The sequence below is a fragment of the Pelecanus crispus genome, chromosome 9 (genome assembly GCF_030463565.1).
Source record: "Pelecanus crispus isolate bPelCri1 chromosome 9, bPelCri1.pri, whole genome shotgun sequence".
Taxonomy (NCBI): domain Eukaryota; kingdom Metazoa; phylum Chordata; class Aves; order Pelecaniformes; family Pelecanidae; genus Pelecanus; species Pelecanus crispus.
The window spans coordinates 715,306-731,868 of record NC_134651.1 but is presented as its reverse complement, the minus strand read 5'-3'; the positions used below and the strand labels follow the sequence as shown (position 1 = coordinate 731,868).

At 49.1% G+C, this 16,563-nt stretch overlaps 2 protein-coding genes across 3 annotated transcripts in view; one reads left to right on the top strand and one right to left on the bottom strand.

Annotated features, from left to right (window-relative positions):
• The window catches only part of MED12L (mediator complex subunit 12L), a 157,309-nt gene that overhangs the window by 69,750 nt on the left and 70,996 nt on the right, over nt 1-16,563 (bottom strand). The window lies entirely within an intron of this gene.
• Nucleotides 9,461-11,846, top strand: GPR87 (G protein-coupled receptor 87). Its single transcript, XM_075715978.1, has 2 exons — nt 9,461-9,494; nt 10,810-11,846. Exons 1-2 carry the CDS (start codon nt 9,461-9,463, stop codon nt 11,844-11,846), a joined length of 1,071 nt encoding a protein of 356 aa, XP_075572093.1.

Below are 16,563 nucleotides of genomic sequence, written 5' to 3'. Positions count from 1 at the left end.
CTTCCAAGCAGCAGAACTGTAATCCAGCGGGATGGAAAGAGGACAAAATTTGCAAACGACACCAAACTGGGAGGAGGGCTGATACCCCCGAGGGTCGTGCTGCCATCCAGAGGGACCCCAACAGGCTGGAGAAGCGGGCCAAGAGAAACCTCCTGCGGTTCAGCAAGGAGAAGCACAAAGTCCTGCCCCGGGGGAGGAACAGCCCCCTGCACCGGGACACGCTGCGGCGACGCTGGAAAGCAGCTCCGCGGGGAAAGACCCTGTGGACAAGTTAAGGAGAGGCAGCAGCCTGCCCTTGCAGCAAAGCCGGCCAGCAGCCTCCCAGGCTGCGTCAGGCAAAGCATTGCCAGCAGGTCGAGGGAGGTGATCCTGGGAGCGTTCAAAAAACGGGCAGACGTAGCACTTGGGGACATGGTTCAGTCTAGTCTACCCTTGACTGGTTTAGCGTGGACTGGGTAATGTTAGGCTAATGGTTGGACTGGATGATCTTAAAGGTCTTTTCCAACCTAAACGGTTCTGTGATTCCTCCCGGCTCAGCGCTGCTGGGTCCAGCTCTGGGCTCCCCACTACGAGAGACACAGGGACATGCTGGAGCCCAGCACAGGGCCTCACAGACGACTGACGTACCGAGCATCTGAGGTACCGGTGGGGCTGCGAGAGCCGGGACTGCTCAGCCTGCGGGAGAGCGGGCTCGGGGGCTCTCACCGACGTGTACAAGTACCTGCAGGCAGGCTGCAAAGAGGACAGAGCCCGGGTGCTGTCACTGGTGCCCAGTGGCAGGACAGGAGGCAGCGGGCACAAGCTGACACACAGGAGGCTCCATCTGAACGTAGGGCTTTTTGGTGGTGGTGGTTTGGGTTTAATTACTGAGGGTGGTCAAGCCCCGGCACAGGTTTCCCAGAGAGGCTGTGGAGTCTCCATCCTTGGAGACACCACCCGACCAGACGTGGTCCTGGTCAGCCAGCTGCAGCTGCTCTGAGCAGGGCGTTGGAGCTGACGAGCAACTGCAAAAGACCATGTCAGGCAGGAGCTGAGAGACTGCAGGTGGAGGCTGACCGAGCCGGAGAGAGCAGGTGGTGGTGCCGGGCATCGGGACTTTGGGACTGCCACCTACACCTAACCCCGCTGAGGGCACTGCGCATGCAAGTTGCACCTTGCATGGCATACTCTTAATGGGGGTTCAAAGGAAACAGCTCTACAGGGTTACAATACAGCCTCCACTATCAGCAGGTTTTGTGCAACGAGAAACAACCTTCAGCAGCACCTTCTAGAAAGAAGCAAAGGAAACATTCCAGAATTAATCCTTTCCTCCTGTCTAAGCTGCCATACTGAGAAAACATTAATTATCCCAAACTCTGCCAACCATTGCATTGTGCTCTCTCCTTTTTCTTTTTTTTTTTTTAAAAAAAAGAAGAAAAAAAAGGCAAGCAATTGCAACACCTAGCTCCCCTTCCACCAACAACGTTCATTCACCTGCTGCCCAACGGGATACCATTTCCGTTGGCAGTTCTCTCCTAACTCTTCCTGTAAAAGCAATTGCAGCCTAAAGGAGATGTCCTTTAGCACTACACGTCCTACTACACTGCTTTAGGAACGGCAGTCGAAGCGCTGGCCTCTTCTGCAGAGAAGACCAGCCTGCATACAGCCAGTCGCTGCAGCCAGCCTGCAAAGAGCAAAGCACGCTACACAAGACCAGGACCCACAACAAATGCATGACAAAAGCTTCTGCTTTTGGTCGTGAAAAATGCACATGCTTGTCGTTAACGCAGCAAAGGACTAGAAAGCATTTCTTCAACACTGCATAGGAACTATGATGCATATTCAAGAGGAAAGAGAGTTCAGGCATCTTTAGGTTCTGCAAGTAAGTTTAAAAAATAAAGACAGTAACAATTAACAACATTTACTAGATTTTGTAACCTCTGCATAGAAAATTTGATTCAAATAAGTAATATTATTCCATGAACTTTTAATGAAGAACAGTTCACAAGATAGAAAAAAGAACAAACTCAATAGTTTGGGCAGCATCCCAAAAAGGTCTCATGTCAGAGCTATCCCACACAGGGGAAAATAAGGGTTTATAATCATTCACTTGAAACGAGAAAAATGTAATGATTACATTTGGATAAAATATTCCAAAAGTGACTTTGAGAAAATTATATATGTCCAAATAATTTTTTTTTTTTTTAAAGTGAGGAAATCATGTTATCCTAAGGGCATATTCCCCAAAACTTGAGAATTTTGCATGTTGAACAGTATTATTTAATGCTTTCTGCAGCATTCTGCTACACCCAGTTCAGGCTCTCCTGCAACTGTAAAACAACTGAGTGAATGTGAGATTCAGGCGATACCTACAGTAAAGCATGGGTAGAGACTGGTGTAGAAAGCGTAAATGAGCACATTTAGCTGGCTGCTCAGATGCAAGGTGAATCTAGCACAGGCACTGGAAATATGCACGGTACTTTTAGCTGTCATATACAAAGGACCAAGAAAGACTAAACCCCAGATTTCAGTAAGCGACTGCATGTGGGAAGCTCTGTAGGTTACAGGAATGGTGTACAGATAATTTTTCTTGGCGACACCTCTTGGGCACAGTGACCATGGGGAAGGAAGTCTCCGTTAGCAGCGTGTCTCAATGCGGATGTGGAGGGACCGCTTCTCACGTTCGTACCGACACAGATGTCGGTTCAGCGCTCGGCAGAGGCTTCCACGGGAGGTACGCTCCCTAACCACTGGCGTCACGTGTCCTCTGCTGAAGACAGACGGGTAGGGTAGGGCAGGGCAGGGACAGGGTAGGATCCTGGAGACAGAAGCAGCCGCTCCACCAGCCGAAGGCAGACGGAAGCGAGTTGCATCGCAGCCTGCCCGGGGCCAAGACGCTGTGCTGTTCAGGGATGCGTGAGAGAAAAGTTAGGCTGGAATTGAGGGGGAACTTCAAGGAGGAACCTGAAAACCAAGAAGGGGGTTTTGTACTAGATACGGAAGCAGACGGGAAGCTTTCCGAGCGGAGGTAGTGGTTCCTGTTTCTGGGTATGACTAAGGAGACAAGCCCCGTAAGCCACAGCTGAAGACAGTTCTTATTTTTCAGCCTCCGCAATTCAGTCGGTTAAGCATGGCATCCCTGCATTACAGGGAACTAGCACATGCCGTCTGCACGCCCCTCCGCCGCCGCCACCGCACTCCTAGGAAGGCGGGCACCGGGAGCCGAGGACGCAAAGCCCCACAGAGCTATTTTCACCCCCTCCCCAGCCACCCCACGTCGAAGCAGTTCCCGGTTTGAAGCAGCCGACATGCCAGCTGGCTGAGTCAGCCGTGCTAATGGTGGATACCGCCTTTAGCCAGCCGCCGGCAGGCACGCCGGCGCAGGCACCCCAGGTCTCTACCACCGCAGCAGAGCGTGGCTGCGGCGGGGGCACCCCGCAGCTCCCCAGCCCAGGCAGGGCCAGCGGCGCCAGGCTGCAGGGATGGAGATCCGCAGCCTCCGTGGGCATCCTGCACCCATCTGAGACCACCCACACAGTAAAAAAAGCGCCTTTTTGTGCTCAGATGTAATCTCCTGGGTCTCAGTTTGTGCCCACTGCCTCCTGTCCGTCGGTGGGCACCGCTGCGAAGGAGCCAGGCTCCCTCCCGCCAGGTACTCGTGCAGGCTGCAGGAGCCCCTTCAGCCTTCTCCGGCCCGGGCTCGGCCTCCTTGGGCTCTCCCAGCCCCTCCGCAGACGAAAGATGCTGTACTTGGTATGTGATTACATCTGAGCACAAGAGGCTGCGGTCCGGCACTGGACAGGAGCCTCTAACACAAACCCCGGCGTTACGCTGGTTCTTGTCACCGTTTGCGCTGCCGCCAACAGCGTGGCATCTCGTGGCACAACTGGTGCAGAAGCACGGTTCCAAGGATGGGGATGTGACGGCTAGAAGAATGCAAAAACTAAGGAAGTGTGCAAAGAACAAGAGCATGAGGCGCATACTCACTCGCTATAGGTCCAAATTCCAACAGGAATATCAAGTTATTCCACTATGCATTAACAGCACATTAACATACACTTTTACCAAAAGGGAGATGGACAATTTTTGAGAGGCCTCTGAGGAAGGAGAAGCTTGTAGTGTCCTAGTTATGGGGATTGGGCTCTCTTTCGCTGAGCAAGGAAAAGCACTAAGGAAGATAAATAGATGCAAGCAGGGAAAAATAGAACACTAAGGCTTGCTCAGGTGATGCAGTGTAGGAGCGGACTGAACTAAAGACGAGAGCAGGGGCGCAAGCTCCACTTGTCTGCTTGCAGAAGCTTTATGCACACATAGGCTTACCTTCCAGCCTACACTGATGCTTTTTCCCCCTAAATCTTTAAAATTAACCAAGTGATTTGGTTCTGATGGGCAACAGGGAAGAACATAATTGTAGCCAGCCAACAGCAAATTTAATAAACTGCCTCACATTTTTATTGTTTACATTAATTCTGTCAGTTACCAAACTTTATGGTGATGAATGCAGATTGACTGGCAAGAAGCCACATATCAAATACTTAGGTGCTCAGATAAAAAAACATCACTTAAAACTGCAGCTCTATGACCTAGAATATCTACTCTAGTTCACAAAGAGAATTTTCAAATTTATAAAAAGTTGTAAGATGAAAAAAGAGCAGATTTGAGGATATAGAATTTCATTAAACAGTGAGGCAACTTAAAGCCTTAGTCATTAGAAAAACTATACAGTCATTCCCTACCCATATGACACCGAAGTCTGCCATGCAACCTATTATTTAATTTCTCATCTGAGGTTATATCAGTCATGCATATAAACCAGTCTATCAACATTAGCTGTAAAAGATTACCTCATCTGTGAAACAGTGTCTACTTAACTTAAATTTAATGCAGTTGACAGCCTTTAGGGGAATGATAGGAAAAAAAACAACCACCGGCCAAGTGCATAAACTACAAGAAGTAAAAAGTATTCTGGTTTTAAAAGCTACCTGAATAAATGAGCAGCTTCTAGTGCATCTTCAGAAACATCCAAACAGAATTTATGTATATGGAAGAACGAGACAGCTGGTTAGGATGAAATTGGTCAGACGAAAAGCGTCCGGAGAACTGGACAAGGAGAGGAAAACCAACATTGCCCAGCACAGAAATACCATATTCAGACAAGTAAAAAAGCCACTGTCAGAGTGCATGGTCAGTGAACAATTATAAAATATCTTAAAATACTCTTTAAAGAGAAGGCAGTCTTCATCTCCCATCCCAAGAGAACATATGGAAAAGGGTGAATTCTCCATATGTGATAACTCCCTGCCTGCTCCTAGAGTCTGCAATACAGTGGCCTTTATCAGAAAAACTTAAGCTTCTGGAGTACAGGGATACACCAGATTTGATTCAGATGAGCCTCGCTCACCCACCCCAGCACGTAAGCAATGAAGCCACACTACCCCAAGTGCTCTGTCTACCACAGTACCCCTCAGTCCGACAGACTTAGGCAGGAAACTATGGAAACACCTTTGGACTGGTGAGTGTAAGCAGGATGATCTCTGTGTATCCCAAAATGTTGTCACACGACCAGGTCTGTGCAGCAGGGGCCATCGTGCCTGCACTTCTCTGCTGCTCTGCACAAACCTGTTTGTTTGAGACTTTAAAGCTTCAAACTACAGCAGCGCAAGGGAAAGTCTTTAGCACGTAATTAGGGCAGCCGTCAGTAGGTGTTGTCTCTAACCTCCACCCCATGCATGCACCGAAGCCTCTCTGCTGAGCTCAGCTGTGCCAGCAAGGCGGGATACAGATCACTGCTCATGTAGTTTCGCTGTCACAGTTTACATTTGTGAAAAGTTTGCCGCCTGCTTTTTCCAACCCATACTTTGTTGGGACATTCTTGGAACATGTTTTAACATTAAAACCATCAGGAATAAGACGACACAGAGATATCCCTTCAGAGACTTGATCCTAATTGGTCTGCAGGAACCAGTATGGCTTCCAGGTGACTGGATTTCCCTGGGCAATTAGAGCATGGTCACATCTTCACTGGCCAGGAAGATGCATGTGGCAGGGATCCCCCTCAGTCAGTACTCCGGGCAGGAATCAGCAAGCTCATACGGGGTTCGCTAGGCGTAAGCAGCACCGACTTGAAAAGCATAAGAGATGGGACGCTGCTGCTCCTGCCACCCATGCAGCGCCTTCCCGTGCCGCGCCTGGAAGGGACACAGAGCCCAGCCACCGAGCAGCCAGGCTGCTTCAGCAAGCACAGCTTTGGCACAGACTGGGGAGATAAGCAGAGCGCACCTGAGCAGAGGAGTTACCGGGCAAGCACGGGAGCAGCGCTGATGCTATCAAAGCCCAAGAGGCACAGGGGAGCCCATCAGAGACTGGGGACTGTGACGCGGTCCCTGGGCTGGTAAGGTACATCCTTGTCCGGGAGAGCCTTCTGTGACAGTGACGTAGATGTTTCTGGTCCAAGTGATTGCAGTCCATCCTCTGCAGTAGTTTTCAGCTATAAAAGGACGGGCTAAATCCCAAGACCCAGACTAAGAGCCCAGTGGATTCAATTAACAGGACCCAAGAAACAAAACACTGCCCACAAGGAGGAAGCAAACTGGATTTTGATCCACGCTGAATTGGGGCTTGAGAGTCTTAAGGATGCCGTGGATGGCCAGTCTCCGCTGCCAGTAAAGCACAGGCACAGACGGGAATGTGAGCAGTGCAAGCCGGAGGGCAGCTAGGCAGAGATCCCCGGCAGCAAGGGAGCTTTCTCACCAGTGCCAGAAAACATCCATCCACTGAGATGGATCACCTGAAGAGACAGAACCTTCGGAGAGCGTAGGGGCTGCCTGCACATGAAGAGGATTCACAGATACTACCTGGTGCCAGATTTTTTGCGGTCTCTTAGTGACAACATCCACCTAAAAGGACAGACGCAGAGGTGGAAGAAGGCAGGAGCCTTTTTTGACGGGATTTAGAGCAAATCCCCTCGGGACCTGGAGTAACTGACAGTACACGAGAAGTCCGTTTAGCACAGACCTGATCCCCAGCTCCATCGGACCCTGCAGCGTCTCCCAGGGCTACGTGGGAACGCGGGAGCCTGCACTCACACTGCCTCGAATCTCAGGCAACGCAACCGATGCTTCACGAGCTCCTCTGGACCGAGGATCTGGGAGAGCACTTGCCTGAAGAGCCCGAGAGCAGGGAGCTTTCCAGGGACCGGGACCAGGAATTACACAGACTTAAAAGGAACTCTGAAAAGCAGGGAAATAAGCATCTTATTTGCGTAAGAAGACAGATATGCATCTTTTCATAAAATCACGTATTCTTTTGATCTCAGTGCCTCCTGGGCAAAAAAGAATAGCTGCAAATTATAAACAGCAGCATAGCTTACTGCGTCTCAGACCAAGAGAAAACAAAATATCTAAAATACCCCTAGCAGTCTCATTATGGACCTCAGTTATTATCAGAGCAAACAATGCCAGACAACAAGCCAAACCGACAAAAAGCTTAAAATACCAGAATTGAACTTTTTACTGACGCTTTAAAATGTAACGATTTGCTTTACTGCCATCTAGTGACAGTTCAACACAGCTCATAACGCGGTGATAATCGCGTAAAACAAGTCCAGATCTGCAAAAGGGCTTCAGTAATTTCATCGACTACTCAGTCCCTATGAGAGGCAGTCAGGTCCAGCATAATTGCTGAGATCTGAACTCTTTTGCTAGTTTTCCTATCAAAACTTCCAGAAAGCGAAGCATGGAAAAATCAATGCATTTGCATACCACGAGAGTAAAGCAACAATCTGGAACGTAGTTCTTACAAATCGGTATTGTCAGAATTTCTTTGAACAACGTCAAAACATTATAATGCCTTCATAGCATAAATTAGATTCTGCAGTTTTTCAGTATTCCCTGTAGGCTGGCTCCATAATACTCTGAAGCACTTCATTCAAACCATGAGAAAGGAACAGGAACTTACAGTTTCCACCCCAATTTGCTGGACACAGTATAAAGTTATACACACATCTCTCATAATTACATACGAAACTTTTTTTACATCAAGTGAGAGATGATAAACTTTAAAAAAAAATCCACTCTCAGGCATCCATCACTGAAATGTCCAAGATCACAAGTAAACAGGACATCCAAGCAAGAGATGTCAGGAATAAGGTCATGGGCCTTTACCAAGGAGTAAGAAACCAGCTGTAGTGGCAGATCATAATGAAGGCATCAAGCCATCCAACCAGCGTGTCGATAAACTTCACCTACTGCAGTAACTGGGATGGTATGTTTGCAAATACTTGTACACTAGCCTGTTTTTAAAGCTGAGAAGGGTGGCGTAGAAATACCCGCCTGGAGAGTATCAAATCTAGTACCAACTTAAGAAAAGAATATTCTCGGCCAGGCTGTTAGAGTCACTAGTCATAGTCCAGGTTTCTGTAAAGGTTTAGTCCAGACTTTTGAAAGAATTCAAAATAAGGAAAAGATTTTTTACAAGTTAAAATCCTACATATTTTTACAGAAGTTAACGACCTTGAAATGAAGTTTGCTGGCACAAAAAATGCAGTATCGTGCAGCTAAAGGCAATAAAAAAGCCTGCTACACACTAGCACAGACCCCTGTGAAGCAGAGAGGGGACAGAAAGCGTGTCGGGGCTGATCCCAGCACAGCCATTTGCCACCTACCTGGTGCAGGTGTAAGGAGGAACTGAGGGAGTGAGAGCCCCGAAAAGGTTAGATGAGGTGTTTCAGTGGTGATAAAGACCACCAGGAAACAAGCTTTTCTTAAACCTCATTTGTAAAACATCGCACAATATTTGTCAGTGGGATTCAAGGAAGATTATATTAACTGGATCAGATACAGAGAAGGGCAGGGGTCTTCAAGTCTTGCAGAAACACATGAAGCCTTGCTTAATCACAGTAAATGAAGTCTCAGTACAGTAAGAAACGTCCGTCTATACGCAGAGGGCTAAGTGTCAGAGATGGAGAAAGGTTCTTCAAATGAAAGGCACTGGTACAAGAATATACGAGAAAGTGGCCATGGAGACATTCAGGCTGGAAATTAGAGTAACATTGCTAAATATTATTGCAATAAAACTCCAGCACAGCTTTACTAGTGAGGTGGAGAAAGGGAAACAGTTTTACAGTGAAGTTGATAGGCTTACAGAAACTAACGTGGCAGGATTGCCTGCACCGGTGCAGCAGGTGCCCAGCTGTAAGGGAGGGTGCGGCAATGAACACCTCGACAGCAGCAAAGCTGCGCTGAGATCAGCCACCAGCACGCCTCGGCCCTCTCCTTGGGAATTCCGGAGGATGCTCGTTTCCCACAGCTCCTCTCCACGCTGAGAAGAGAAAGCTGGGGTCTTCTGTTTTGCTTTGGTTTTAATTCCAGTTTGTTTTCCCCAGAATGTAAAGCTGGCACAGCCCACGCCACATCCTGGATCTACGGCTGCCAGTGGGACTCTTGAAAAGCATTTCAGCTGAAAACCTACAGCGACGCAAATGATGGGGTACAATCTGTCTTATGGAAAACTGCCAGGTAAAATCATGTTGGACGTTTGAGTGATTGAGAAGTGTTTATTGTATTACTGTCAGTTCCTACCCATATTTTAAAGAAGTCGGTCATTTCAGAAAGGGCTGCCGAAATACTGCCAAGTGCTGCCCCCGTGGCTGTCAGCCCTGGTCTACCACACCAGCCAAGTCCAGAGTATAAACAATATGAAATAAAATGTGCTGTAGTTTTATGAGAGAATTTATAAGCCTGAAGTTTTTTCACAAACATTTATGCATGAAACCTTAAAATCCCTAGAGACTGTGATTTTTAAATGCATTTAAGTAACCTAAGTTTTAAACTAGCATTTTAATAGTCCCAAAGAGTGTCTCCGGAGTCCCGTCTCTAGATAAACAGCCCACCTCCGCTCACGAGTTGCATTCTGTCAGGACACCAAGAGCTGACGGCCTGTCATTTGCATTAATCGTTCGTTCCCAAGACGCTGGTTACGCCGCTGCGCTCGCCCACGCCCCCAGCCAAGACCAGCAGCGGGCACTGCGGACCTCGGCCCGCTCCGCCGGCATGGCGGGCGGCTTAAGGCACCTCAAATCCTTCTCACATTTCGCTGCTGCTCTCTACAGAGAATTTCCAGGCTATTTATCTCCTTCAAATACTGCAAAAATGTTTATTTGCACAAACCCTGCCTGCTGCAAGGCCGGCCAGCCCCTGCTGCTCCCCGCACCCCGGCGCTGCCCTGGCCAGCGCCAACCAGAGCCCCCCAAAACCAGGCGTAAGCCCCTGTCCATGGGGCACACCGCAGCAGGCGCTGGCCCGTGCCACGGAGAGGGGGACGGCACCGGCACGGCCGCGGCACCGGGTGGCAGGGAGCGGGCTAAGGGCTCCAACAGCCCGAACTCGAAGCGTCTCCAGCGCCAGGCGGCCCGCGCTGCTGCCCGCTGCCGCGCAGCGCCCACCCCACCGAGCCGGGCTCTCCGGTCCCCGCAGCCGCGGCGGCAGCAAGCGCAGGTGGGGAGCTCCTGAGTGGCACGGGAACCTGGGGAATACACACGCGCTCACATCCTGCGGCTTTTTCCCGTCACGCTGTTCGCAGAAGCACCTTTACGTTTCAGCAGCAAGCACAGACGTTGTGCTAAGACACCAGCAAGCCACAGGCACATTTATTTTGAGACGTGCAATACTGAGGAGCACTGTTTTAAACTCAGGTTTCCCAGGCTGGTCAACCTGAGCAGCCTCTGGAACTGCCCAGAGATAGGACATTGTCCAGAGGGCAGTTCTAGAACGGCCCCATTGGTAAAACACTAGAAACGTGCTTTAAACTTGTTGGTTTCCCTCGTTCCCACAGATGATCGTCCGAGCCAAGACAACAGTACCTCACCCAACTCCACGGCAGGCTTACTCGGGAACTCCACACACAACGAATTCACCACCATCGTCTTGCCTGTGCTTTACCTCATCATCTTCCTGGCGAGCATCTTGCTGAATGGCCTAGCAGTGTGGATTTTTTTCCACATCCGAAATAAAACGAGTTTTATATTTTACCTCAAAAACATTGTGGTTGCAGACCTCCTCATGACCCTGACGTTCCCATTCAAGATAATCCAGGACTCGCAGCTGGGACCGTGGCACTTCAACTCCTTCCTCTGCCGATACACCACGGTTCTGTTTTACGCAAACATGTACACCACGATCGTGTTCCTCGGACTCATCAGCATCGACCGCTACCTGAAAGTAGTGAAGCCTTTTGGAGACTCCAGGATGTACAGCATCACCTTCACCAAGATCTTATCTGCCTGCGTCTGGGTTGTAATGGCTTTCCTAGCTTTACCAAACCTGATTCTTACGAACGGCTACCCGACTAAGAAAAACATAGACGACTGCATAAAGCTGAAGTCCCCCTTGGGAGTCAAGTGGCACACGGCCGTCATTTACATCAACACCTGCATGTTTGTAGTGGTGCTGATAGTACTGATAGGGTGTTATATCGCGATATCCAGGTACATTTATAAATCCAGCAAACAATTTATTAGCTCATCGAGCAGAAAGCGAAAGCATAACCAAAGCATAAGGGTTGTGGTGGCTGTATTTTTCACTTGCTTTCTGCCATATCATTTGTGCAGAATACCCTTTACTTTTAGCCACCTAGATAAAATTTTAGACGACTCTGCACATAAAATCTTGTATTATTGTAAGGAAATGACACTGTTCCTATCTGCATGTAATGTCTGTCTGGATCCAATAATTTACTTTTTCATGTGTAGATCATTCTCACGAAGGCTGTTCAGAAAATCAAATATGCGAACAAGGAGTGAGAGTATTAGATCACTTCAGAGCGTTAGAAGATCAGAAGTGCGCATATACCATGAATACACCGATGTCTGAAGTCGCCCACGCAGAGACTTTTGCTAATTTGTGAGAACATTTGTACATCATGTAAATAAAACGTATCTTTGAGTATCTGACCATGGAAGTTCATTAAGGAATGCGCAGACATGCACCACTTCCCTGTTTCAGCATCCCTTTCAAACGTCAAAAGCTTAAATCCATACGGAGATCAGGTTCACTCAGAGGGGTTTTGGGGGCTGGTTTGGTGGGTTGGTTGGTGGGTTGGGTGGGTTTTTTAAGGCCAACAGAAGCTAAGGATGCCTCAGCTCGGAAAGCAACCCGGATCTCCAGGAGGCTCCAGCTGAGATGGACAAGCTCCGGCCTCGGAGCGGGATCCAAGGCGAGTCAACAGTTCCCCAAGCTTCGCCTTTGCTGTACCACCCTTGTTTCTGCCCGATTTTACCCGCCCAGGAGAGGAGTTCTGCCGTAAGAGGACCGCACGTTTCACCCTGCCTACCGCGGAGCCGACCAACACGGGGGACGCGCGGGCACGGGGCCGGCCGCAGCGTCAGCCCCCGCACCGCGGCAGGGCCCGCGGGGTCTGGCGGCTGGGCGCCGAGGGGCACGCGGCGGCCGGAGGCGGCACACGCTCCCGCCAAGACCCTCGGTGCGCCCGCGGGCGAGCGGCTGAAAGCGTCTCGGCTGCTCTTCTCGGGCATTTGCGGTGCCGGCAGCACCGTCTCGTCCACAGATAAAACCTACCAGAGCGCTACTCACCCCTTTCAAAATATCAAACATAAAAAATTCAAACACAATCCTAGTTTAAGTCTCTTCTCAAAAAAAACCCAACAAACAAACAACAAAAACCCAAACCCCAAAACAAAAACAAAAAAAAAAAAACAAAAACCCCAAGACCAACAAAACCAACAGAAAGTAAAAGACCGTTAAAACAGCTTTTAATTCCCATTTATCTCCTTCTGAGGCAACAACAAAAAATGTCCCTTGACAGACCTGCATGTGACAAGACCGAGGAAACAACATCAAGCTGAAAATTCACTTTCCCTGTACCTTCTACACTTGCTTAATACAACAGGAATAAGATTTAAAGCATTAGGAATTTTTTGTTCAAAATTATTTGTAACTTTGGCTGCTTTCAACTCTCGGAAACAATAGTTCTGTGCGCTAAGCAGGTGAAATTCATTTTTGGAGAGCAGTTCAGGCAACACCTTCAGGGTGTTATTTTACACTGGTACGCAACCAGAGTAGAGGAAATATTAAAGAACATGTAAAATCGAGGCAAGAAGAAAGGAATAATAAAAGACCAACACAGCAGCTGCTGCATGAGAAAGTGCTGACTAACAACTACATTATTTAAAAGAAGAAACCCAGTCCTGGAGCGTGCCCACCAGAGCTAATACTGACGGGGACGCCTCACATCACTTCAGTGGGATGCTGGCAGGCTCCGCGCCACGCGAGCAGTCGACAGCACTCCAGATTAGTTCATAACAAGGGCAGAACAAACCAAAACCACCTGTCACAGCCGCTCGCGCAAACACTCCCGAGCCGGTTTTGCACCAGCTCCCGCCGCCAGCGTGGGGCAGGCGGCCAAGCTGGCCGGGGCACCCACGCCAACAGGGCAGCGGGAGCCACGGCGGCGTCCAAGGCTGCTCCAGCAGCTCCTCCAGCCCGGGACGTGGCGCGGGGACCCCTCGGGGTGAGGCAGAGGCAGAAAGACCAGCTCCTCCGCCTCTGACAGCTGCGCCCTACCAAGAGGCCATCTCCCACCGCAGGCGCGGGCCCCGGGTGCCTCCCGTGCTCCCCGGGGAGCTCGGAGCCGCTCGGCCGGGGCCCCACCGAGAAGGCAGGGACAGGGCGAGCGCAGGCTCCGCAGGGACCAGCTCCCCGGGGGCTGGGAGAAGGATCTGCAGAAGGGCAGGGAGGCAGGCAGCCATCCCCCAGGAGCGTGAATCCAGTCGCCTTCAGCCAGCGGAGATGGCGTTTGAAGAGCAGCCCAGGCAGGCGGCTCGCCCACCGAGCGGAGCAGGGGCAGCCCCAGGGGCACCCTCGGCCCCGGCACCCTCGGCCCCGGCTCCGCAGCCTCCCCAGGCACCCTCGGCCCGACCGGAGAACTCGGCACGGAGCACGTATGTGGCCACTCAAGGCTACGAGGACGTGTTTGTATTTAATCCTGCAAACAGAACAATGTTTACATGAATCGTTTTGTCCTGTACTTCAGCAGGGATTAAATCAGATTTGTTCAGAGTAAAAGCTGCTTGTACAAAAAATAAACGGCCACTTTAAAAAAATGTGGATTCTAAGGACCTGACGGGTGTTTAGAGCAATTAATTTTTATACACATCTTATGCAACGTAGTGCAACTGAACAAACAGAAGGTGGCAACAGTCCATCATCAAGTGCCTTATTCATATAAGGACTTTCCTAAATGGCTTGAGAAGGAAATCCTGAAAATGCAGCCTTCAAATAACAAGATAAAATACTGCATGAGAACACCTTTGATGAAGTTTTCTACTGAAACAAGGGTTGTTTTCTTTTTTTTTTTTAACACTGTTAGTTTAGTTTTAGATTCTGTTTTATGCATAATGAAGAAGTTGAAGTATTAGAATATTTGGATTAATGCAACTACTATAAAACTACTTACATTGTTCAGGGGGGACTATTTCTGGAAAGGAAGACAGGCTATTTTGGATATTTATCCTACTTTAAATAAAAATATTATAAATTGCTAAAATACCACAGAATAAACCCTGTTTTCCAGTCAGCTCTGTAGAAAACTATGTTCACACCCAATCTCAAATATTACTTCTGGGATCAAATTTGCCTTTTTGTACTCTTAGAGGCCTGTGCACATACAAAACCATATTGAGAACCATTTTTGGGACTGGGTTGCATAGTTTAAATTCTCCTAAGCACCAAACTAAATGGAACAGCATATTGGGTTGGTTCTGTGAAATGGCAATATTTAGGACTGCAAGATCAGTTACGTGCATACAGACATTAACAACCAAAGTCTCTCTTATTAGGTCTTACATGGTTAAAGAAAGCCAAGACCGAGTGCTTCTGGTCTCCCTTTTCCAACTCAAGCAATAGTAAATCACAGAAGGGTTTATGGCTTGTTAAATTGTGCTAGATAACAACCGTGTTGAATTCATACACACACACCCCCGGTCTCTGCTTTGCAGCTCTTCCCTTGTAACACCTTTGCAACACCCACACGGCTACAGCAGCAGGCAGGTACACACAGCCTGCCTTCCCCACTAAGGGAGACTGCCACACAAAATCCTCCAATAACAGGATCACTTATTGATGAGGCTGCACCTTCTCCCCACCCCACCTGGTGCCCTCCCCTCCACGTGCACATGACCCCACCGCAGGGCCAAGGCAGGCGGCTCATGCTCCTGCGCACTCCCTCATGTGCTCCGTGGGCTCAGCATGCAAGACAGGTGGGTATCATCACGTTTTTACTTTCTTATAGCTTTCTCCAGTATTAATCTTTTGAGCTAAATCTTTCTGTGTACTATAAAGCCTACCTTGACTTACCCAAAAACATCTTTTGTCTTGCAAGAAGGCATGCAGACCCATTACAACAGGCTTTACACCTGCCTGGAGAGAGATGCTAGACTTTGCAAACTGTGAGCGATTACATCCCTTACCAGATGGAACTCCAGTCAAGCCCATTACTAGCAGATAGGCTATTTGCAGAGTAACTATGCTACAGATGAAGATGGCTCTTCCCGTCTTCGTTGCCCGCTACTGCTCAGAAACCATCACCACTTGCACCGTTGGAAGAAATGCTCATGAGCCTGCTAGGCTGCTCAACCACGACGAGGCCACACTTTTCCTCCAGGTTCCCTGATGCCTGGTTTCATCCAGGTTCTTCCATTCTCAGCAGTGCTCCAGCTCCTCCTCACCACAATCGGACAGATGACTGTCCCACACGCTTCGCTGCACTAACTCCTATCAGAAGCAGATCACAGAACAAGCACACAGGTCCTAAGATTAAATTCAAATATCCTGACTACTAGACAATGTTTTAAATATATAGTATAGCAGAGTATTTCTATAGATAGCGTACACGTGCATACACTCTAGAGGATTCATCGTAGGTGTGCAGAGCAAGAAAGCTTGAACCCCTCTCAATCGTAACCTTTTTCTGGGTGGATGGTGGACTTCCTACCCAACTCCAGCAAAGACCAAAGAGCTACTTCAGTGGAAACATCCCTGTTTGTCCCTAACCAGGGACAGAAAGGACGGGTGAGGAGACTGCAGAGCAGGCGTACAGGATTCAGGATTCTCCCCTCACACAACGGTGGACCCTGCACAGCAAGTGAAGCTCAGTGACAGCTGAAAACATGCCCAGGTGGCCACCTACATCTCTTCTAGCATGCTGCATACTCTCCTTGCAGGATGTGCATGCACACGTGCTACACTTTCTCACCACCCACTTATTTTTTAAGTAAAGGCTGCATTTCCATAGGATTCCCTCCTAGGAGAAACAGTACTGCTGTTCCCTAGCGAGAATTTCATACCAAAAAATTTATTACCCAAAGCCACTGCACCCAGGGTGATGCCCTTCAAAGAATGTCCCAAACATACCCCTTCCAGGGGACCAAAGAGATAAAGTAACCCACAGTTTCTGGGAAGTGTGGTCCCACAAGGGATCAGTGGGGCATCCATACGAAACCCCATGCCGGGAAGGGGAGACACAGCCGTGCGCTCCCAGCACACAGGCCAGCCAGGACGAGTCTCTGCTCTG

Bases quoted from the DNA above. Each gene is read 5' to 3' on its own strand.
- GPR87 (XM_075715978.1), top strand. From the start codon at position 9,461: ATGGGGTACAATCTGTCTTATGGAAAACTGCCAG. The intron at 9,495-10,809 runs GTAAAATCATGT...TCGTTCCCACAG, and splicing joins GTCTTATGGAAAACTGCCAG to ATGATCGTCCGAGCCAAGAC.